General features: G+C 43.7%; 1 protein-coding gene across 9 annotated transcripts in view; it reads left to right on the top strand.

Moving 5' to 3' along the window:
- Positions 1-23,502, top strand: part of HSF2BP (heat shock transcription factor 2 binding protein) — an 81,138-nt gene that overhangs the window by 44,022 nt on the left and 13,614 nt on the right. For 2 of the 9 annotated variants that reach the window (XM_084843850.1, XM_084843844.1), the window contains one exon: positions 6,404-6,591. In XM_084843850.1, coding sequence (XP_084699976.1) covers positions 6,404-6,591 — 188 coding nt within the window. Of the gene's footprint in view, positions 1-6,403; positions 9,121-23,502 lie in introns of those variants that run through there. The other 7 variants (XM_084843842.1, XM_084843843.1, XM_084843846.1 and 4 more) reach the window with 5 other exon arrangements.

Here is a 23,502-nt window from a genome sequence, read left to right as displayed (position 1 = left end):
AACTCCCTGGGAGTTGTAGGACTTTTTTCTGTCCAAACATGCATAAGGTTAGTTAGCAATGAAGAGATGTAGCTTTACACCCTGTGGCCACAATCTGGTTTTCATTCTGATGATATGGATGCTTACATTTAGTGAGACTTCCCAGATAAGTCTGCATAAGATTGCAGATTCAGGCATGCTATCAGTAGCCTGTCCATAATGTAGCTCTATCATTGTGTATGAAATTATATAGAAATGTTCTAGTGCTGGTGAGGAAAAATTGAAAAGCTTGTACATTAGTCAGGCTTGAGTTGGGTACCTGTTACTTGTCATGATGCTGAAGTTGGTTACTAGTTCCCAGTTCCTTATTTGTGCTCAAACTTAAAGAAGATCTCAGCCAGTAAATGCAATAAGGATCTGAAGCTTATGCTTTTCTACATATTTTGGCTATTATTGGCATGGGGTTACGGTGCTTCTCTGCATTGTACGCCCGAAGAAAGTGTTGTTTCAGACACAGTTTACTTTCTTCAGGTAGAGGACATTCTTCTGGAGGTATGGGTCTATCATTTGGGTAGACCAATGCCCATTGTGGGGGGTTCATACCTCCAGTTCCTAGAGTGGTTTGCCTGGGGCCTGCATTGTGCTGTTTCTGGCGCCAGGTGAAGACCTTATTTTCCCAGGAATTGTAGCATTTTAACATTGTTGTGGCGAAGGGGCTTGCGTAACTCAGTGAAGCCATAAGCTATGCCGTGCAGGGCCACCCAAGACGGACAGGTCATGGCAGAGAGTTCTGACAAAATGTGGTCCACTGGAGAAGGAAATGGCAACCCACTCCAGTATTCTTGCCAAGAAAACCCCATGGAAAGTATCACAAGGCTAAAAGATATGACGCCGGAAGATGAGCACCTCAGGTCGGAAGGTGTCCAATATGCTACTGGGGAAGAGCAGAGGGTATTTCCAAGTAGCGCCAGAAAGAGTGAAGCGGCTGGGCCAAACCCGAAAGGACACTCAGCTGTGGATGTGTCTGGTGGTGAAAAGAAAATCCGATGCTGTAAAGAACAATATTGTTTAGGAACCTGGAATGTCAGAACAATGAATCAAGGTAAGCTGGAGGTGGTCAAACATGAGATGGCAAGATTGAACATCGACATCTTGGGAATCAGCTAACTCAAATGGACAGGCATGGGCGAATTTAATTCAGGTGACCATCATATCTACTATTGTGGGCAAGAATCCCTTAGAAGAAATGGAGTAGCACTCATAGTCAACAAAAGGGTGGGAAAAGCAGTACTGGGGTACAATCTTAAAAATGATAGAATGATCTCAGTACGAATCCAAGGCAAACCATTCAACCTCACAGTAATTCAAGTCTATGCCCCAACCACTGAGGCCGAAGAAGCTGAGGTTGATCGGTTCTATGAAGACCTACAACACCTTCTAGAACTAACACCAAAAAAAGATGTCCTCTTCATCATAGGGGATTGGAATGCTAAAGTAGGAAGTCAAGAAATCATCGGGATAACAGGCAGGCATGGCCTTGGTGTACAAAATGAAGCAGGACAAAAGCTAATAGAGTTTTGCCAAGAGAACATGCTGATCATAGCAAACACTCTTTTCCAACAGCACAAGAGGCGACTCTACACATGGACGTCACCAGATGGTCAATATCGAAATCAGATTGATTATGTCCTTTGCAGCCAAAGATGGAGAAGCTCCATACAGTCAGTAAAAACAAGACCTGGAGCTGACTGTGGCTCAGATCATGAGCTGCTTCTTGCAAAATTTCGGCTGAAATTGAAGAACGTCGGGAAAACCACTAAACCGTTCAGGTATGACCTAAATCATATCCCTTATGAATATACAGTGGAGGTGAGGAATAGATTTCAGGGATTAGACCTGATAGACAGAGTGCCTGAGGAACTATGGACGGAGGTCCGTAACATTGTTCAGGAGGCAGCAACGAAATCCATCCCAAAGAAAAAGAAATGCAAGAAAGCCAAGTGGCTGTCTGATGAGGCTTTACAAGTAGCTCACGAAAGAAGGGAAGCGAAAAGCAAAGGAGAAAGGGGAAGATATACCCAACTGAATGCAGAGTTCCAGAGAATAGCAAGGAGAGACAAGAAGGTCTTCTTAAATGAACAATGCAAAGAAATCGAGGAAAACAACAGAATGGGAAAGACTAGAGATCTCTTCAAGAAAATTAGAGATCTCAAGGGAACGTTTTGTGCAAAGACGGGCATGATAAAGGACAAAGAAGGCAGGGACCTAACAGAAGCAGATGAGATTAAGAAGAGGCGGAAAGAATACACAGGAGAACTATACAGGAAAGATCTGAATGTCCCTGATAGCCATGATAGTGCGGTCACTGAACTTGAGCCGGGCATCCTAGAGAGTGAAGTCAAGTGGGCCTTAGGAAGCATTAGTAACAACAAAGCTAGCGGAGATGACAGTATTCCAGCCGAGCTATTTAAAATCCTAAAAGATGATGCTGTTAAAGTGCTGCATTCAATATGCCAACAAATCTGGAACACTCAACAGTGGCCACAAGACTGGAAAAGGTCAGTTTACATTCCAATTCCAAAGAAGGGCAACGCCAAAGAGTGTTCAAACTACCGCACAATTGCGCTCATTTCACATGCCAGCAAGGTGATGCTCAAAATCCTACAAGCTAGGCTTCAGCAGTATGCGAACCGAGAACTACCGGAAGTACAAGCTGGGTTTCGAAGAGGCAGAGGAACTAGAGATCAAATCGCCAACATTCGCTGCATCATGGAGAAAGCAAGAGAATTCCAGAAAAACGTCTATTTCTGCTTCATTGACTACGCTAAAGCCTTTGATTGTGTGGATCACAACAAACTGTGGCAAATTCTGAAAGTGATGGGAGTACCAGACCACCTTACCTGTCTCCTGAGAAACCTGTACGAGGGTCAAGAAGCAACAGTAAGAACCAGACATGGAACAACCGATTGGTTCAAAATTGGGAAAGGAGTACGACAAGGCTGCATATTGTCACCCTGCTTATTTAACTTATATGCAGAGTACATCATGAGAAATGCCGGGTTGGATGAATCAGAGGTCGGAATTAAGATTGCTGGGAGAATTATCAACAACCTCCGATATGCAGACGATACCACCCTAATGGCAGAAAGCGAAGAGGATCTAAAGAGCCTCTTGTTGAGGGTGAAAGAGGAGAGTGCAAAAGCTGGTTTGAAACTCAACATTAAAAAAACGAAGATCATGGCATCTGGCCCCATCACTTCCTGGCATATAGAAGGGGAAGAAATGGAAGCAGTGACAGATTTTACTTTCTTGGGCTCCAAGATCACCGCAGACGGTGACCGTAGCCATGAAATTAAAAGACGCTTGCTCCTTGGGAGGAAAGCTATGGCCAACCTAGACAGCATAGTAAGAAGCAGAGACATCACCTTGCCGACAAAGGTCCGTCTAATCAAAGCTATGGTTTTCCCAGTAGTAATGTATGGCTGTGAGAGCTGGACTATAAGGAAGGCTGAGCGCCGAAGAATTGATGCGTTCGAACTGTGGTGCTGGAGAAGACTCTTACGAGTCCCCTGGACTGCAAGGAGGTCAAATCAGTCCATCCGAAAGGAAATCAACCCTGAGTGCTCATTGGAAGGACAGATAATGAAGCTGAAGCTCCAATATTTTGGCCACCTAATGCGAAGAGAAAACTCCCTGGAAAAGACCCTGATGCTGGGAAAGACTGAAGGCAAAAGGAGAAGGGGACGGCAGAGGATGAGATGGCTAGATAGCATCATGGATGCAATGAATATGAACTTGAGCACGCTCCGGGAGAGAGCGCAGGACAGGAAGGCCTGGCGTGCTATGGTCCATGGGGTCACGAAGAGTCGGACACGACTGAACGACTGAACAACAACAACAAAACATTCTAGTCTTTTAGCTCTACTGTTTTAAATTGTTACTGTATTTTAAATCTCTGCATTGCTGCTAGGTTTTATTCTGGTTCTACTTATATGTTGTAGTTTTAAGCTTTTATATTTTATATTGTTTTATGCTATACTTGTGGTTTTAATTTAAGTGAACTGCCCAGAGATCTTCGGCTATTGGGCAGTATAGAAATATAATAAATAAATAAATTTATAATTGTCATCTGGGGTCATCACGCATTAATGTGCATTGCACAAAAGTAATAGTTTTGATTGAAGATAATTATTATTTATCTTGAAGGTGGCAGTTCCATCATGAATATATATGATATGAGTAGTCCAAAGTTCATTTTGGGGTGCAGGGGTATATAAACTTTGAATCCTTATTCATTTTCTGATTGAGCTCTGTTTCGAACTTTCATGCAAATAAAGAACTGGGAACTAGTAACTAACGTCAGTATTGTTTACTTGTCAGTGCGACAAGTCCTGCCTCTGGTGTCCAAAGAACGTTACAGGCACATGTCAATTGAATTCACACCACATTTCCAGAGACCACTGCAGAGTTTAGCATTGATGTAATGCAATTACTTCAGCATTGTTATAGAGAATAGTTCATCTGAGAGTATACTGCTGACACACGTGACTACAGCATCTCTCTGCCTTATCAGTTGCTTCTATTCATGGCTGAATGCTAGTAGCATCAAACACTACTGTGCTGGCTCAATGTCTGAAGTTAAAGTAGCTTTTCAGTAAATAATTAAGAATTGTATCAGCATTTTATAACTCTGATAGTTAAATTACCTGTACAAGCAGTTCCAAACCATGAGCATATACAAGCATCCAGAATCTTTTCTTGAAATAATTAATTAATAATTTTAATCACCAAAAATGCACCAGTCCTTTGAGAGGATATGCTATTATTTAATGCTCCCCAATTCCCCAAGCAAACTAGAGGTTTACCTTGTTTTGGTAATATTGCAGATCTAAGGTTGAGATGAAACAAACTTTCTGTCTTCATAACCTCATTTGTAGGCTTTGAAATTGGACCTCTCCTTTATCAGTGCTGAGATTGTGTGTGAGTATCTGCGAAGGGGTGAAACAGAGGAAGGAAGTGCCTAGGCAATGCAGTGGTGCTTCACTAGCTTCTAGGACTGTGCTGCAGCCTCACCTAATGGCCTCACAGCACAACACCAGAAACTATTATGCTGAGACTAGAGGGAGATTATTGTGGCTGCAAACAGGCACAGAAGGAATGAATACACTGCTTTGAGATGGTTCTACCCTAAAAGGTGGCTTTAAAATGATTTTAAAATAATAGAAGTACATAGGGACATTTTGTACCCCACAACCCCCCTCATTTTACCCTGTTTTTGGAGTGGGTGGTACTTCAGCCTAGTCCTATGCAGACCTCCAGCTATAATAGTCCAGAACTTTTTTCTAAGAGATGCATTGGAGAGGCATTTAGCGTTATGGTGGACACTGTTTAGGATTGCCTCTTAACAGCTAGGATCAACCCCTTGGTGAGAAGCAGAGAGAAAGACAGCCCCATTTTATTCATATTTCTTGAAAGTGCATCCCATGTAGTTCACTGGCACAGTCTCTAATAAATGTTTGTTGCAGCCATAATCTGATGCTTCCTGCAGCAGCATCCTCTAAGCACTGAACAGCTGAAAACTAAAACGTTAAAAAAGGACTTAAAACAGCATTGCTTTTGGAACCCACCAGGTTGTGATCCAATTCTGTGTTGCATTACACCAGTTGAAAACTGCTGTACTAGTAAGCAATGGGTGATACCTAACTCTGAGCAAGCAGACCTCTGGTAACACAACAAGACTTTTCCTTCTCCTCAGCCTTCTGGAGCAGGCTTGGGGGGATGGCAGGGCAGGGGAAGTTGTTCCACCAGCATTGCCCATTCTGCAGTTGGATACAAGCCAATATTTACAAGTTTGTAATATTGTACAAGAAAGTAGAAGTGTTTATGAGACAGGCTACATTTTGAAATAAAGAATAAGGCAACGCAGTAGCCTCTTTCATAAGTGTCCCTCCATGCATCACAGAGAATGGGCTCACAGGCTCATCCCCAATGTCAGTGTGCCTGCATGCTCTGCCCTCCCAGCATCTGCACATGGAACATCTTGGAAAAGCTTCATCTGGGGTGCAGTTATTAGAATGTTTGAATGGGCAGCCTACATATATAGGGTCCTCCATGTGATTGGCAATCTTGCATGATTTCCTAGTCGAGTGGAGTAGCCTACCTACTGACAGCTGTACTCATATACGTGCCCATTCAAACTTTCTGCCAAATGCACAGAGCCAGCGGGCACACTGATGATGGAGGCAGAGCCAATGGGTGCAGGCCTACTTCCCTCTCCATGCACTCCGTGAATGTGTGGAGGGCCCTGTGAATGGCCCTGATGGCTGGCCTTAGAAAAGCTTCATCTGGGGTGATCACTTAGAGTTCTCCTCCTTTATACATTTTAACAATTTATAGCTGGATTTAATTTCTTCTTCACTTCTAGATCCAGATCCAGAAGTATGTCTTCATGTTCTGCGGCTTCTCCAGTCTGTGATTTTGGAGCCAGATGTTTTAACCAAGTCACTTCCTGAAATGCGTGACTCCTTGCCACTTCCACGTATCCTTATGCTATCAAAGAGCCGCAATGCAGATCTACAAAGCCTGGTCCAAGAACTGCTTGAGGACCTTAAAGTATTAGAGTGTGAAATGTAAAATTGTGTGTTTACTTTTCTAGCATTTTTCCAGTGCTGCAGCAATTTGCAAAACTCTATACATGCATTCAAAAAAATCTAGTATTTGTAGTTAGGTGTGTGTATGTGGCCGGTATTCCAGCACAAAAGAAAGTGGTCATCATAGCCAGAAATAGCACACATCAGGATTTCTAGGCTATCCATGTACCAAATAATCACTAATAATATTATGCAGAGTCTAATATCATCAGAAAGTTTTGCAAAGGGTGAGTAAAAAAATGGTAACCAATACTTATAATAGGTCTTTTCTGTTCTGCTCCATATCAGTAGCGTGTTAAGGACAAAATTAAGTACCTTTTCATTGGATTCATCTTCATACCTTAGGAGTAGGTAACCTGATCCCCTCCAGATGATTTGGATTACAGTTCCCATAGTCTCTTACCATTGGCCATGCTGGCTGTGGCTGATGGGAGTTGTAAAACATCTGGCATGCTACAGGTTGACTACCCCTCCGTTCCTCCTACTCTAATGATATCAGATTGAGAATGGCCTTTAATTTCCCTCCTTTTGTTACCTATAGAAAAGTCCATAGATTAAAATTCTAATAAACGAGGAAGAACCCCAACAATTTTAAATTCTTTTTCATCCAATTTTTGGAAGCTAAATTATCCACAGGGCCTACTCCACATTGGAGCGGCTTAGGGCAAAGAGCCCTCTGTGGGCCCCCAGACTGGATTCTCCCTCCTGGTTGGATTCCCCAGTCCCCATGGGCTTTCTGGGGTGTGGGACAGATGGAGGAGGAATGCAACTGCCTGCACTGCCCTGGGCCCTGCTTGGCATGTATTTTTTTTTCCTTCTGGGAAATATTTTTTTTAAGGGGCCAGCTGGGGGGTAGCAGATGTGGCAGTGCTTCTCTTCTGTTCCAGCCACTACCACTTCTCTGTGGTCCCCACCTGCCCAAAAAAGCATGCACAGTGGCTCTCCCTGCACTACTTTGGGCAGGCAGAGTCATCAGAAGTGGTGGTAGCTAGTGGGTAGCAATGGTGGAGAAGCACTGCCACCTGCACTACTCTGGGCTCACTTCTGCTGTCACTCTCCACCCAGGGTAGCACAGATAGAAGCATTTCCTGTCTGCTAATGACCTGGCCTAGTGGGTATAGCACTACTGCTACACTACCATCCTCAGTGCCTCTGGGCCCTGCTTTGATGTACACCTTGGTGGCAGGGCCCAGAGGCATTGAGGAGAAGGAAGAGGCTGATTGCAGGAACTGTCTGTAGCTGCCTCATCCTCGTGCTTCCATACAGCGCTAGGAGATTGAAAATGTTGCTTTAAAGAGAGGCTGGCATCAGTCATAGCCCTGCAGCGCAGATTGATCTCACCATGTGCCTGACCATGCCAGATCCTGATGTTGGGCCTGATGCTGGGCAGGGTAAAAGTGATTTCGTGTATGTGAGGATCTGTCGGTGATGTTTTCCATATTCACATTGATTAAGAAAAGAGTTTTGACTATGCTTTGCTAGAATGAGCAGACAGCTACTGACCTCCCACCTTAATCTATAGGTTTTGTTCATTTTCCTGGACTTCATGATAGCATTTTGTGTAAAGTTATGTGTAAAGTGCAGCCCTTCACTGGGACCAGGTGCTCTAGTCTTAATGAGGAGCATCTTGCCATGAGCATCTTTCTCGCTCTACTCCCCACAGTTATCTTTACACTGAGAGCGCTCATCTTCTTAAGCTGTAAACCCACTTTTGTTAGTGTGGTGTAGAAATACTGCCCTTTTCCTTGTTTCACTATTTCACAACTTTGAAATTTGAACCCTAGTGATGTGAGGGATGGATATTGAAGAGATAAATTAATGGACAGGGTTAATTAAGATGGTAATTCCATTAATGCCACTCCTCTTTGTGTGCTTGTCTTTTTGAGTGAGGGCATACATGTGTAGAGGGCAGAGGATACCCCAGAATTAACCGCAATGGGAATAAAGAATGGGTACCAGAGCATGCCCTCTCTCCTTCGCCCTGCTGCACTTTTCATGGTGGGAAACCTCTTGTAAAGTGCTTTATGGTAGTATATTTCCTAGTAGTTGCATTTTGATTCTGCCAGTGTTTCACCCATTTTGAGGAACTCTTGTTGGTCTTTAAACATTTTAAATGAAGTTATTTTAATAAGCTTCAGTTTTCTTGAGATGGATTGCAGCTTCTGAATCTCAAAAATTATGAAAGTTGCAAATTGGGTGAATATGCAGTTACGTCATGAGGAGGAAAAAGGGTTCTTAAGTGTGTTTTTATGGGAAAATGTAACATGTATAGTTCTCAATTTATGAAAATGTGCTACTGTTAGTATTTGCCTGTTGATGTTCCAGAAATTTTTATCACACCCCCCCCGAGCCATAACGAGTTGTCATTTCTACTTAAAACTATTAGAAGTCAAAGATGTAATGGGGTGAATGAAACTGCATCTAGTTACATGTAAGCTACATTTGGCTCTTAATCTTTCAGATGATTAAAATGTGCTGTTCATTCAAACCTTTGTGCTGGAAATATCGTCATTGTTGGTGAAATGCCTCAGAATTGTTACATTTTGTTACCTAGCAAAAGGATAATGAGGGTCAAAAGACACACTGAGGGACAAATTCAAAACTCAGCTAACAACTGAGACCAGTAAAGGGAAGAGACAAACATGAAGGCTGGGGTGAGTTGAAAGTGGCTGGTGGCTGCAGGAGGAGCTTTTCAGGTGGGTGTAATTATTTCAGTAGTACATGAAGCAGCCTTTTTTTAAAAAGGGTGTTCAGTAGCAAGGCAAGCACTGAAGCGGAGGATGAAATTGATAAGGACGTTAACAAGAGGGAGATATTGGTATGCTGGACTAAATAGCAGACAGGCAGTCTTGTGCACTTGCACAAGACCCCGATTTTTTTAAAAAAATTGCAGATGTGTTACTATGTTCATAAGGGCTCAGAAAATTATATGCATTGGCAATCTGATGCGGGGGGGGGGGGGAATCCCTCATGAGCCAGCAACCCCAGTGGACCAATTGCAGAAAGGGTGCTGATGTAGGAATTAGGAAACGAGGATTTCTGCTGCAAAGGCTCCTGAGATGTGTGCTGGGAGTGGGCAGGAGGACTGAGGGGAAAACAACCCACAGCGAGCTGTAGTGTGCCCAGTTGTCTGCTGGGAGTAACATGGGTTATTGAGCGAAAAACCAACCCACGGTGGCTTATCTCCAAGGTGGCTTAGTGTGATGTGCAAACTTGCCCTATAAGAAAACCGTTCTCCTTGGTCAGCCCTTTCTTCAGGTGCTCAGCCACCCACTGATTGTCCAGAACTTTGTTTTGCAGTGTGTATTCCCTCTTCTTAATGTTATCTCATTTTCTTTAGCCACCCTGACTTTCAGCCAGTCTTCCTGCCTCCTCCTTGCTTATCTCTTCTCCACCTCTGCCACTCCTGCTACTAATGTATAATTTCTCCTGTCCTGAGGCCTTGTGAGTCTTTTTCACAGTTCCAGCCTTTCATTAGCTCCTCCCCCCTCCCATTAAACCGTTTCCTGCTACTCTTTGATTTATTGGGGAGTTCAGGTTAGCCTTTCTTCAATAAGCTTTGGAGGAGAGTACTAGAGGCTTAATGGTTTCTTCATAATTTTATGTTTGTGCTGGAATTAAGAGGACGTAGAAAAACACACACAACGCAGTACCAAATCCACAAAACGTCTATCAGTCTAATCCCCCAATCCTTAAAACTATTTTGCCAACCAAACCGCTGTTTTCAGCTCTCCTTGCATACACTTGGAGTGCCAAAATGCCCATGACATTAATCATACAGTTTGCCCTTAGGTGCAGAGGCTTTTTCTCAGAAATAGTATCTCTCCACCTGCCCTCCCAGCTGGATTGGGACTTTGGTATGAGGGGTACAGGGGCTTTAATCTCTTGCCCTCTGCTGTGGTCTTGATACAGATTTCCATGGGGAAAAGGCTCCCATTGGAGCAAATGGGAATGCCCCCACCCCATCCAAATAGGCAGTGGAAAGGGCCCAACTAGGTTTGCAGCTGGGAGTGCTCCCCTACCCCCATGCCAGGGGCTCAGTCTAGATTGCACACGCGCACACACACACTCTTAAGGGCAAAACTACAAGATAGATGTGTATTTTGGCCCTATTACAGTCTTGCAAACCAGTTTCTTTCCCTCACCTTGGGGGTGGGGAGGTGTTCCAGATGTTCAGAACATTTACCTGCCTGTTAGTGTCCAGTGTTCTGATACTGTACTTAGAGGGTCATACAGGAAGTGCCTGGGCCTGTGCTATTCCCCTTCCCTGTGAGACTGGTGGGGCAGAGAATCAGGCTTGTTTTGATGCACAAAAGTGTCTTAGAGGAATCTAGTAATGATGCTTTGTGCTGAATTCTTGTTTTAAATCTTAACAGTGCTGACAGTATGTAATGTTAGCCTAGAACCTATAAGTTCAACACAGCCGGAGTCTTTCCTTTCCAGGCCTCTCGTCTGACCTATTTCAGTTAAAATAAGCAGCAGGAAAGGAGGTGCCCTCTTAGGAGTGCTGATGCTATAACTGAATGGCAGAAGACTAAAAAAGAGCAGATATTTCATAAGGAACAACCACCACACAGCTTCCATGTATGAGGTCACATCTTAGAGATGTGCAATCTAAAGGTCATTTGGAAAAGTAGACCTGTACAAGCAATATCTATACTCTCAGGAGAAAGGGAACACCAAAGGATACTGCAGGAACAAGGCTGCATAGTGAAACACAATGCTAAAATTACTTTAGCAGACTGGGAAGGATAATTTGCTAGGTATCAATCCAACATAGAAATATCTAGATGTGGATGAATAATAAGGGGAGTATTATCTATGTTTAATGTAGAAGGCGAGTGATTGCTGACTCCCTATTCTAATGTGATTTTATCAGGAGGTGCAGGAGTAATACTAAAGAATAAGAATGGCAATATCAGGGTGGGGCTAGTCCCAGTTCCCCCTTCATGCATACAGGTGACCAGCTGCCAATCACTGCACTATGGTGGTACATTTGGGATCTCAAAATCAATGAATTGTAAATTAATGGAAACTGTAATTAAAACTGCAGTAACTGTTCAGCAGGCTGCACTTTGTTCAGATTCAAATGCGTATGGATTTGTGTTCTCTAAATACTCTCCTGCAAGTTATGACATTGTCCTATATATTAGTTTGGCTTGATCTACTTTGGGTACAAAAGAAACTGCTCGTACAGGAGATCCATTCAGTGTCAGTCAGATGGAAATAAAAGGCTAGAGAGCTTGAAGTTTTACTAGTCACCCCATTACAGGAGGGATTTCTGTAGCCATGGTGATTCATCCTTTGTATGCTTTGAAGTGCTTGGGAGTAGTCTGCTTCATTGGGCAAAACTTTTCTGTCAGCAGATACTATAAATATAATAAACAAACCAGAATTGGAGATTACGGCTCCAACTCAGGTCAGTTGTTCCTTGGATTCCAGGCTAATGTCCTAACCCTTCTAGAGCTGTTCAGGCAAGTCTCCTGCATGGTGTTAATGAGTTATCTGTATTTATAACAGGCTGTTTGAGGTTCATTCTGTACCATCCATAATATATTGCCCTCTTTGCTACTGCTTTGCTACCCTTTGTGCCAGTGGCAAAAGGCACCCGGGATTAGTCTTTGAGTAGTTAGCCCATCTGACTTTAACCAGAGCCAATGACTGGGTTTGCACAACAACCTATTGTGGGTAACTAACCATGATGGGTCATCATATCATCAGAACCCAGACCACTTCCTGCAGGGTGGCTTATTTTGGAGCATCAAGCCACCCTGACAACCCATGTTTAGTTGTAGAGGTTATTTAACCCACAATGGGTTGTCATGTTGTCTGAACCTGGGAGAACAATTTTATCATGGGTTGCGGTGATTGGGCACAGAGCCACTCTTCCTGATCATGCCCGCCCATGCCCCTTCAAGCCTCTCTCGCCTGTGATTGTCCCTGCAATGATGCGCAAATGGCATTTCGGAGGGGCTGTCACTCGTTCACCAGCCCCTTTAAAAAAAAAATTTCAGCCCAAACACTTGCCCAAATTGGATCATAATTTTTTTAAAAATATTATTATTTTGTTGGTCTTTTGCAAGTGCAAAAGGAAGACAGTGATAGGTTGGATAAAGGGAAAGATCGGGAGAAGTAGGTGAAGCAAAAGTGGGGGAAGGGGGACAATATCATGCACTTAGCAAGGTGGTCCTCTGGGTTTTAAGTGTTGAAGTAACACCTATTGGTATCCTGCTTCCATTCAACACTTCTCCGAGTCTCCTGCTGCTCAAACCCAGTTCTGACATGTAGCTAGATGTCTTGTATTCCAGATGTAACTATATGGTGTACAGAAGCTTCACCCACTCCCAATGCCAAATTCAGCCCCATTCAGCACACTGCTCGCATTTCGCCCTGGCATACCCATTCTCTCTAGTCTTACCTTGACATACAGTCTCCAATTTGCAAAAAGGTGTATTTTAAAAAACTTATTAAAGTTTTTTCTTCACAATAAAACAATATAGGAAAACGTACCACATAACCTCCCCTTCCAGTACACAGTATCCAACATATATTTATTTATTACATTTCTATATCGCCCCATAGCCGAAGCTCTTTGGGTGGTTTACAAAAGTTAAAACATTAAAATACAATATGCAAAGTTTAAAAACTATTTACATAAAAGCATATGGACAGTGTATACAAACAACATATAACTAAAAACAACTTTGAACTAAAACTTTTTTTTAAAAATCCAACAATAAAACAACACAGCTTAAAAACAGTATATAAATGTCAGCAAAAGGAACAAGAGTTCTAAAAAGGGAAGGCCTGCTGGAATAATAGAGCCTTTAGATGCCTGCTTAAAAACCTTCAAAGAGGACAGCGGGTGCACTATGTAGTTCCACTAATACAAATGATGTAACGCTAGCAAAAACTAGGTTCCAAATTATGTGTAAGAGGAGAATCAAACTAAAGTTACATTTGCTCAAGTATGCTTGTGCAATTGGTTGCGCATCATGCTTGTGCAAGCAGTTGTGCATTGTGCTTGCGCAAGCAGCTGTGCAACTGTAATGCTTCCACAACGGAAAGATTCAGTGGAGCTCTACTAGTGCTATTTGAGTTTGTGAAATGACACCCTTGGATACTGCCCACAGACTACATTTCTTTCTAAGTGCCACTCTACCACAAAATTTAACAGTGAAACTGAAAGCCCTGTGAGGAGAGACTGAAAGAGCTGGGCATGTTTAGCCTTGAGAAGAGAAGACTGAGGGGAGATATGATGGCGCTCTTCAAGTACTTGAAAGGTTATCACAGAGAGAAAGCCCAGGTTATCTTCTTGATCATCCCACAGTGCAGAACACAGAATAATGGGCTCAAGTGACAGGAAGCCAGTTTCCGGCTGAACATCAGGAAAAACTTCCTGACTGTTAGAGCAGTATGACAATGGAACCAATTACCTAGGGAGGTGGTGGGCTCTCCCACACTGGAGGCATTCAAGACAAGGCTAGACAGCCACTTGTCAGGGATGCTCTGACTTGGATTCCTGCATTGAGCTGGGGGTTGGACTCGATGGTCTTATAGCCCCTTCCAACCCTACTATTCTATGAAGAATAAGTAAAGAAAAAGGAAGGGATGGAGCTATGAACAGCAAAAGACTGGACAAGGCTTCAATCCTTTTTTTATAGGTCATAAACACGTTTAAGCTTCTATAGTTTCTAATATGTAATGCCATCACAATGGGTATACTCTGTATAACTTGGTCACTACCCTAAAACATGAGAAACAAATACATTCTGATATTTTAAAATGCAAAGGGGCTATATTCCTTATTAGGTGTAAGCATGAAAATTTTAAATGCCAGTCTCCTGGAAAAAATTTTAAGAGGTAAAGGTTCCTCTGCTCTGCTTTCATCCATCTATGCCATGCTGTTCATGCATCCAGCAGCTTGACGTATTCCCAAATGACCTTTACTTAACTGTGCATGCAGACATTGCTGATGGCAACATTTAATAGTTTAGAGTTCTCCTTCAAGTAAGACCTGTTAACAGGCATTTCTCCATTACGGCAAATAAGAAAGCAATGCTGAATCCTTGGGGAAAAGCTAGGAGAAGTGGGAGTTTATACAACATCAGGAATAAAATGCAGTTCACCAGCGAAATCAGGATTGAAAAATGATTCAGCAGCATAAAGAGCTGTTACAGGTGAGCGTGGGACAATCCTGTGTGAGATTCAGTCAAAAGCTTTGTCACATGACAGTTTAGGCTCTCCCTACCATGTTTAAATTCAGCTGCCACCTGATGGAGCAGATTCAATGATATAATTCATCAGGAAGGGATGAACATCTGTTGTAATTACACCTTTTATTGAAATGGTTATGACTGCTCAGTATTGCACATATTTCACACAAATGCCCGTAACGGAAACACAGGTAAAGGTATTTCAATGACATTTTTCTGGAATGTTTGTAAAAGATGTGCCAATATATTAATAAGAGCAGTATTGTAGTGGCAAATTCAGAAGTGCAGGGCGCCTTCGCGACAGCCACGCCCCCCCACAGCCACGCCCCCTTCTAAGACTGTACAACCTTGTAAGATATACCGCCTTCAGCTGGGATCCAAAAACAGTGCAGCTGACAGTAAGGCAGGGGTATTTCAACTGGATGTCTGAGAAAAAATGCAGGGGCGTTAACCTTCTTCACTCACTCACTCACTCACAAACATTTTAGGTTTTCAAAATATGATACTCTATGGAAGCTTCACCCTCTCAACTCAGCCCTCATGGACAGATCTCTTCTCATTTAAACAACCCCCTTGCACACTCCCTTAGCGCCCCAACATTACCCATTAGCCTCCCCTAAGCTCCTTCATTATATCTCTTCCATCCTGCAACAGAAATGTCCACACACCCAGCTGGCTTGAAACCGCCCCCCCCCCACACACACACACACATGCACCTTCTTTCTCCTCTCCCCCAACTGATTTTTTTTTCTGTTTCCCTTCCCTCCACCAGGGCTTGTTTGCTGAGATACATGCCAGCCTTGTACCAAAAAGTGCAGCTGTCAGAGCAGGCTGCATTTGGCAATTCTGCTTACTGTAGAAATTAATGTTCAAGAATTAACCGTGCAATCCAATGGGTGTTTATTTTGAATTAAATTTACAGACATCTTGGGAAGGCAGCTAGGGCTGCAGTCCTACGCACGCTTACCTGGGAGAAAGCCCAATTGGCAATTGAGCATAGTGGGACTGACTTCTGAGTAAACACGCATAGGATTGTGTGATACATCCGAAAAACTGGCACAAGCCAGCCACCTGCCCTGCCCCATAAGTAAATAATGGTAGCAGCACAGATACCCCTCCTGCTGCTGCTGTGGTCAGCAGCAGCAGCTCTGAACGGGTGGCCGGTGTTGCAGGAGACGAGGGCAGCGCCAGGCACGGAGCAGGGACGGGTGGGGAGGCCAAGAGCTGAGGAGGAGAAAGGGGCGGGGAGGCCAAGAGCTCCCTCAGACTCCTTCTCTCACTCGCTCCCTTTGTCTGGCCAGCAGCTGCCCACACTCCCTCTGCTCCCCCCTCCTTCCCTAGCAGACTGCGATCCAGCTGGGGGCTGGCTTCAAAAAAAGTGCCAGAGAGAAGCCCCGGCGTGACCTGCCACCACTACACCACTGAATAAGAGACAGTGTGGTGTAGTGGCTAGAATGTTGAACTTAAACTGTGGAAACCTAGGTTCATGTCCCTGCTGAGCCACAAAAGTTTACTGGGTGACTCTGGGCCAGTCATTGTCTTGGCCGAGCCCTACCTCACAAGGTCATTGTAAGGACTGAAAGCAGTGGGAGGGGAGACATGTATGCCACCAAGAGCTCTTCAGAGGATAAAAATAAATCTAATAGTGCTTGGTGTTACATGCCTAAACATCCTCTAGTTCACACAGGTTTGTGTGAACACATTTTTGCACTGTTGTGAACATTCAGAGAACCTGGAGAACTAACATCTTACTCAGGTGCAGCTGGTCATATAAAACTGAAACAACTGACCCATGACAGTGTGCACACACTATGTTCCATGGGACATTTAACAATTCTCGATGGCAATGGACTCTGTTTTAGCCCCCACCATGGGAGGGGCCGTAGCTCAGTGGTATTGCTGCTGCTTTGCATGTAGAGGGTTCCAGGTTCGATCCGTGGCATCTCCACATAGGGTTAGGAAAGAATTCTGCCTGAAACCTGGAGAGCCACTGCCAGTCAGTGCCAATAATACTGGGCTAGATAGACCAATGATCTGACTCGGTATAAGGGAGCTTTCTATGTTCCACCATTGCTGCTTTGTTTAGGGCAATTACAGGCCTTGAATATAGGTGTAGTTTCGAATAATTTCCACTGCAGGGGAGGCATCCCAATAAGCTCATCACCTGTGGGTGGGTTTTTTTAAAAAAACCTTTCCATCCCCTGTCAAGATTCTAGCACACACCACACACTGTGGCTGTTGTTGGTGGGTGGGTGGGGCAGGGAGGGGGACTTCATTCATGCTATTGAGAGCTTCCCTCCTGAGGCAAATTGCATCCACGGAGAGAGGGAGTTCTGTCAATACCCTGGAAGAGAAAGGAAAAATTAAATCCCCCTACCAATGCACTGCGGTCCTGATCTGGATTGGAACTCTCCCCTGCAGTAATTTTTATTCACTTACTAAATAATTATTGTATTTATAGTATTTTAGCATTTTATGGACTTACAGTATTTAATGCATTTATTTTATGGCTGTTTTAAGTTTTGTTTAAATTTTTGTTGTAAGTTGACTTGAGTCTTTGGTGTATGAAAAGGGTGTCTAAGAAATGAATTGGGCTATTGTGTGGTATAGAAATGAACTGAATGAATACACACACACACAAATTGTATGCAAATCTATTGTTGTTGTTGTTGTTTTGTTGTTGTTATTATCATTTCTATACTGCCCCATAGCCAAAGCTCTCTGGGCGGTTTACAAAAGGTAAAACATTAAAATATAACATACAAAGTTTAAAAATCATTTACAAAAAACCAAATGTACAAGATATACAAACAACATATAACTAAAAACAACTTTGAACTAAAAACAATTTTTTAAAAATCCAATAATAAAACACAGCTTGAAACTACACTGCTTAAAACAGTATACAAAAGTCAGCAAAAGGAACAAGAGTTCTAAAAAGGGAAGGCCTGCCGGAATAAAGTGTCTTTAATGCCTGCTAAAAACGAGGTCAGCAGGCACATTTCAGCCGGCAGGCCATTCCACAGCCGAGGGGTGGCAAAGGGAAAGGTCCTCTTGCGTGTGGCTGCCAGTCTCACGTTAGGCAGCCGCAGCAGAGCGCCCTCAGAGGACTTTAGGTGGCGGACTGGGACGTAGGGGAGGAGGCGCTCCCTAAGGTACCTTGGACCTAGACCGTGTAAGGCTTAAAGGTGAGAACCAGCACTTTATATTTGGCTTGGAAACAAATTGGCAGCCAGTGTAAAGATTTTAAAACTGGTGTAATATGGTCTCCATGGGGCATCCCAGAGACCAACCTGGCTGCCATATTTTGTACCAGTTGAAGTTTCTGAACTAAATATACAGGCAGCCCCAAGTACAGCACATTGCAGAAATCAAGCCTAGAGGTTACCAGGACTACCATTCCCAGGTCCACATGTTTCAGGAATGGGTGCAGCTGGTGTATCAGCCGAAGGTGATAACAGGCACTTCTTCTCACCGTTGCCTCCACCTGGGGTTCCAGGAGCAAGGTTGGGTCAAGAAGCACCCCCCAAGGTACAAACTTACTCCTTCAGGAGGAGTGCAGCCCCATCCAGATCTGGTTGACATACGTACCTCAGTACCTGAATTAGGACCCTTCACGATCAGCACTTCTGTCTTGCCTGGATTCAATTTCGGCTTGTTCTCCCTCATCCAGCCCATTACCGACTTCAGGTCGTCTCTCAGAGGAGCCATACCTTCTTTGGATAAAGGTGTTAAGAAGAAATAGATTTGGGTGTAGATATTGAACAGCATCGGGGATAGAATGGAGCCCTGAGGGACTCCACATAATCCTCTTTCGAGGAACAACTATCCCTGAGTGACACCATCTGGAACCATCCTGAGAGAAAGGAGCAGAACCACTGCGCTTTCCGAGCCAAATATAAAGTGCTGGTTCTTACCTTTAAAGCCTTACATGGTCTAGTTCCAAGGTACCTTAGGGAGCCTTCTCCCCTACATCCCAGTCCGCCACCTAAGGTCCTCTGAGAGCTATCTGTTGCTGCTGCCTAATGTGAGATTGGCAGAAGGTACTGTCTTATGTCTTCATTTTTGGTGATGTATTTCCTCTTTTTTGGCAATTCCTAAGTGGCCACAATAAGCAGAGAGCCAGAAAAAACAACAATGCACAACTCATTGAAAGTGTGTCCAATTTGCAAAGCAACAATGTGGACTCACACAGTTCTAGTCCAATCCAGCTAAACTCCAGTTCAAAAACTCTCAGCTCTCTGTCTCACTACTATCTCTGTTTCTGTCTGACTGTTTTCAAATTCAAAGTTGCTCCAGGCTGTTACAGAGTGTCATTCTGTAGGCTGTAGAGAGAGTGTAGTCTAGGCTATTAAGGAAAACATCCCCAGCTATTAAGGAACATTAGTGTTCTTTTGTCAACCCCTGGCTACTTATCCCTTGTCCAGTAATGGGCCCATTCACAGTAATCAAGACAGCCAAACACATAACAGTACCAATCCCTTAATGAAAATAGATCAGTAGAGGAAAAGATACCCTATCAACTTCAAGTATCCTATCAAGTTTACAAAACTAAAAACCAATGAGTCAATTTGAGGCTGATTAGACCATTACTAGGCTAATGGGAAGGTCGTTTCTTAGCAATAATGACTGGCTGAGTTATGGGCCTAACATAAAGACCACACTTTCTTCAGATGATTGTCAGGAAACAACCTCCCTCCAACTGGCTATCATGGCTTAGCTAATTGTCAAGGGGAAGGGGAAGATAGAAAAGGGAACTCTTGATTAATATGGGATGTGTATATATTAGAGCACATCCAGGCTCTTTCACAGAGCCAGGCTGCTTCAAGAGCTCATCTCTTGTCATGCACGGAGACAAGAGGGAAATGTAGGTGCTCCTCTAAAAAAGTGTGGACAGAATAAAACTATCACACACTGTTCCCTGCAGGAGCACATCTTTGCAGCCATACGGGCACAATATTGCTAACATGGGATTTGCTTTAGAGGCCCTGCTTATCTCAGTAAAGTCATGCATGTGCCGTAGCGCGTTTTAGATCAGAACTTAGCCTAAAAAAGCTCTGCCTGAGTAAGCAGTACTATTCCCCTGGGGAGAACTCTGTTGAATTTGATTTATGGGTAGACATTCTAGCAGTTAGTTCTGAGATGTCTAGAACATAATTCTAGTGAGCCCAGAGGGTGATGGCAAAGGTGAGAGCATCTCTCTCTCTCTCTCTCTCTCACACACACACACACACACACACTCACACTCTCACCAAACCTATTTCAACCTGAGTATCACTGTGATTCTATAGCATTTAATTTTACTGTGGTTTATCCAGAGGTACCATCAGAGTAGAACTTTGGGACAGACATCCACAGAATGAGCAGGAGGGCCAGGCCAGGGCCTCCCCTCCCATTAGGCAGAGTGAGGCAGCCACATGGGTGCAGGAAGCAGCAGCCAAGTGTTGGGAGAGAGAGCTGTGTGTGTCATGTATTTGCCCTGGACCCCTTAAACCAGTGCTAGACAGCCTGGTGCCTTTCAATTGTTTTGGACTACAACTCCCATCAGACCCAGCTGGCATGACAATCATAAAACATGTTGTGAGTTGTAGTCTGAAATATCTGGGGGGACATCAGGTTACCCAGCCTGTTCCTAAACTAGCCCATTGCCTTCCAGTTAGGGATGGGTGAGAATTTCATTTTCAGTTTGGTAAGAATTTTGCAAACTTCTTCATATTTGGGACAAAAAGAAGTTGAGATTCAAAAAACTCAAATGTGGGAATGAAATGGGCAGATTTCTCTATCCAGGCCTGGGGCTTTGAGTGATTTGCTCTTAAATGCCTGTGTTTGTATCCCTGTGTATTCATTCAACCACGTCAGTGCTGAATTAGTGTTGACATCTCATCTTTAACAGCTGTATGGCAGGCAGGTGCATCATGGTCCTCTCAGTGCTGGGAATGAGTGTGCCTACTGAACTGGGCTGGTTCAGATGGGTGAGAATTTTGGTTGTGTTTGTTTTAGACTAGACTTTACCAAAATTCACAAAGGTCTTCATATTCAGGAGAGAAAGAACCTGTTGTTTTTTTAACTGAATGCAGGAGAAAGCAAAACTGTCCAATCTGCCCATCCCTACTTCAGGTGCAGTGAAGGATGCTCTTCCATCATTAGTGCTGAACTGAGATTAAGCTGCTGGTCCAGCCTGCCGGCATCTGTATGCAAAATGGGGATGGGGAATGCCATTTTGTCTTTTGCCTCAGGAAGCAAAATATTTTGGTTCAGCATCAAGGATTGCCCCCGGACACACCAGTGCTGCTTTACCACATTTTGAGATATGCAAAGTATTACAGATTACCATCTAAAGAGCGCCCCCTCCCCGTTAAGACGATTAAGTCCAGAGTCTAAAATTACCTAACTGTGCAACAGGGTTTCACTCCCAATGGTATCCCAAAGCTGAATTATAATGATGATTATAAAATCAGGATTAATCCTAATGGACTCACATGAACTGTGGAGAGGGTAAACTAAGGTGGAGGGCAGGGGGTGGGAAACACAGTACTTGAAATATATATGTAAAACTTGAGGGTTTTGTTTTTAAATTCACTTACTTCCATATCTTTGCCCTTTCTATGTTCCTATATAGCAGCGGCAGGGGGATGTGGTCCTCCAGATGTTTTGTCCTACAACTCCCATGATCCCTCACCATTGGTGATGTTGGGTAGGGCTGACAGGAGTTGTAGGCCAAAACATCTGGAGAGCCACAAGTTTCCCATCCCTGCTATATAGGCAACTGCACCCACCTCCATTCATGGGGAGCAGCTGTCTCCCAATCCAACATCTACCAATGCACATCCCCAACCCCATTCTCTGCTTAGCATTTCACTCTCATCTGCCTCCTCAGCATGGAAACACCTTCTACAACTCTGCCAGATCCCCTTCTTCTCTAAAACACCTACTACAATCCAAGGTATCTAAAGCAGTTTGGGTAAAGCAGCAGCAGTGATACTGGGTTGATTAAGCCTGACCTCTGGAAGGCTGCTCCCCTCTTCCTTAGCCCACACTAAGAATTGAGAGGATTTTTAGGCCAATTACTAACTAGATAGCATTGCTGAATGAGGGACCAGCAGTCATTAAGGAGGTAAGAGCTTGTGGTAGAGAACCTACCACAAGGACTAATCAAGAAAGGGTGGTCTCCCTCCAGGAGAGCAGCTTTCAGCAGTGGACAAGAATGGTAGCATCTTTGGAAAAGCAAGAAGGGCAGGCTAATACATTCCCTTCTGTCAGATTATTAACACATGGGAGGATTTGCTAGAAGCACAATCAGCCAGCCTGCTATTTTCAGGCAAGCATCCAGGTCAAGTGTGTGATCATATGACACTTCAATAACCTTTGCCTAGGGTTTCCTTTATACTGTAATTCAGTATTACAAATAATACACATAGCCCATTCCTAAAATTTTTGCAGGAGCAAATAGATGCTTAGGCTAGGGCATAATAACCAACACAGCCAAATACAACAGCGCAAAATATGTTGGCATGCTACATGTGCACTGAGGTGCATTTTGTTCTGGATTTGTTTTGCTGGTTTCACTGGGGTGTTAATTATTGTAACGGTTTTTGATTTTTGACCCTAACTGGAATTTAGAGGTTGCATACAATGATCTGGTTTTGTGGAGTGCTTTATGAGCCGCCTTATGGTGAACGGCAGACAAAACAAGTGAGCATTCTGGGAGCATGCTGTCTGTTGTTTAAAAAAACAATTATGTGCATTGGTGGGGCTGACATGATGTTTGCAAAGAGCTCAGAGGTCGTGATTTTAAGAAGTCAATATGTTACATGCGTTCGTTAAACAGGAGGTTGACTGCAGTTGGGAAAGTGTATTTACGCATTTTAACTACTTGACCTTTCAAGTTAATTTATCTTCATCATACCTCTGCTTCTCTCCTTCGCTTTTTTGACTATGTGTACTTGTTGACCTGGCGTCACATTTTCTGCACTGCTATATACTGGGGAATGTTTAACTGGCATTCTGTGGCAAACTGCGCATTCCAAGCATTGTGTGCTCTTTCATTCATCCCTTTACTGTGCTAACCTGAATGGGGAAGTATCCTAACTGCTGCTAATACCCTTTCTGTGTAATTTGATCAAGAATGAGCAGGAGCTTCATTCTTACCTTGAGTCAAAGCATTAAGACCTTCGGTAGGTGATTCACTCGACAATGTCTTGATGGAAGTCTTTTCAATTCTCTAAAACCCAGCAACAGCTGTTTAGGGCATACCCTAAGGCAGGCTTCCCCAACCTGGTGCCCTCCAGGTGTTTTGGACTACAACTGCCATCAGCCCCAGGCAGTATGGCCAGTGGCCATGGATAATGGGAATTGTAGTCCAAAACTTTGGGAGGGCGCCAGGTTGGGGAAGGATGCTTAGATCACTGTTAAAGCATACCCCAAGGTTTTCTTCTAGCAGAGCTCCCATGCCTTTAACACAGGGCTGGGGGAACCTGTCCTGATGTGGTTGTACTCCAGTTCCCATCATCCCAGCCAGTCTGGTAAATTGTGGGGATAATGGGAGTTGTAGTCCATCAACACCTATAGGACCACAGTTTCCTCAGCCTGCTTTTACAGGTGAAGCTTTCCAAATCTTGGTACTTCTAGGTCAGGAAAAGCTACACCTGTTGAATTTC

The sequence above is a fragment of the Heloderma suspectum genome, chromosome 3, assembly GCF_057233095.1.
Source record: "Heloderma suspectum isolate Gila_16-S chromosome 3, 16-S_ref, whole genome shotgun sequence".
Classification (NCBI taxonomy): Eukaryota; Metazoa; Chordata; class Lepidosauria; order Squamata; family Helodermatidae; genus Heloderma; species Heloderma suspectum.
This window is presented reverse-complemented; position numbering and strand designations above follow the sequence as displayed.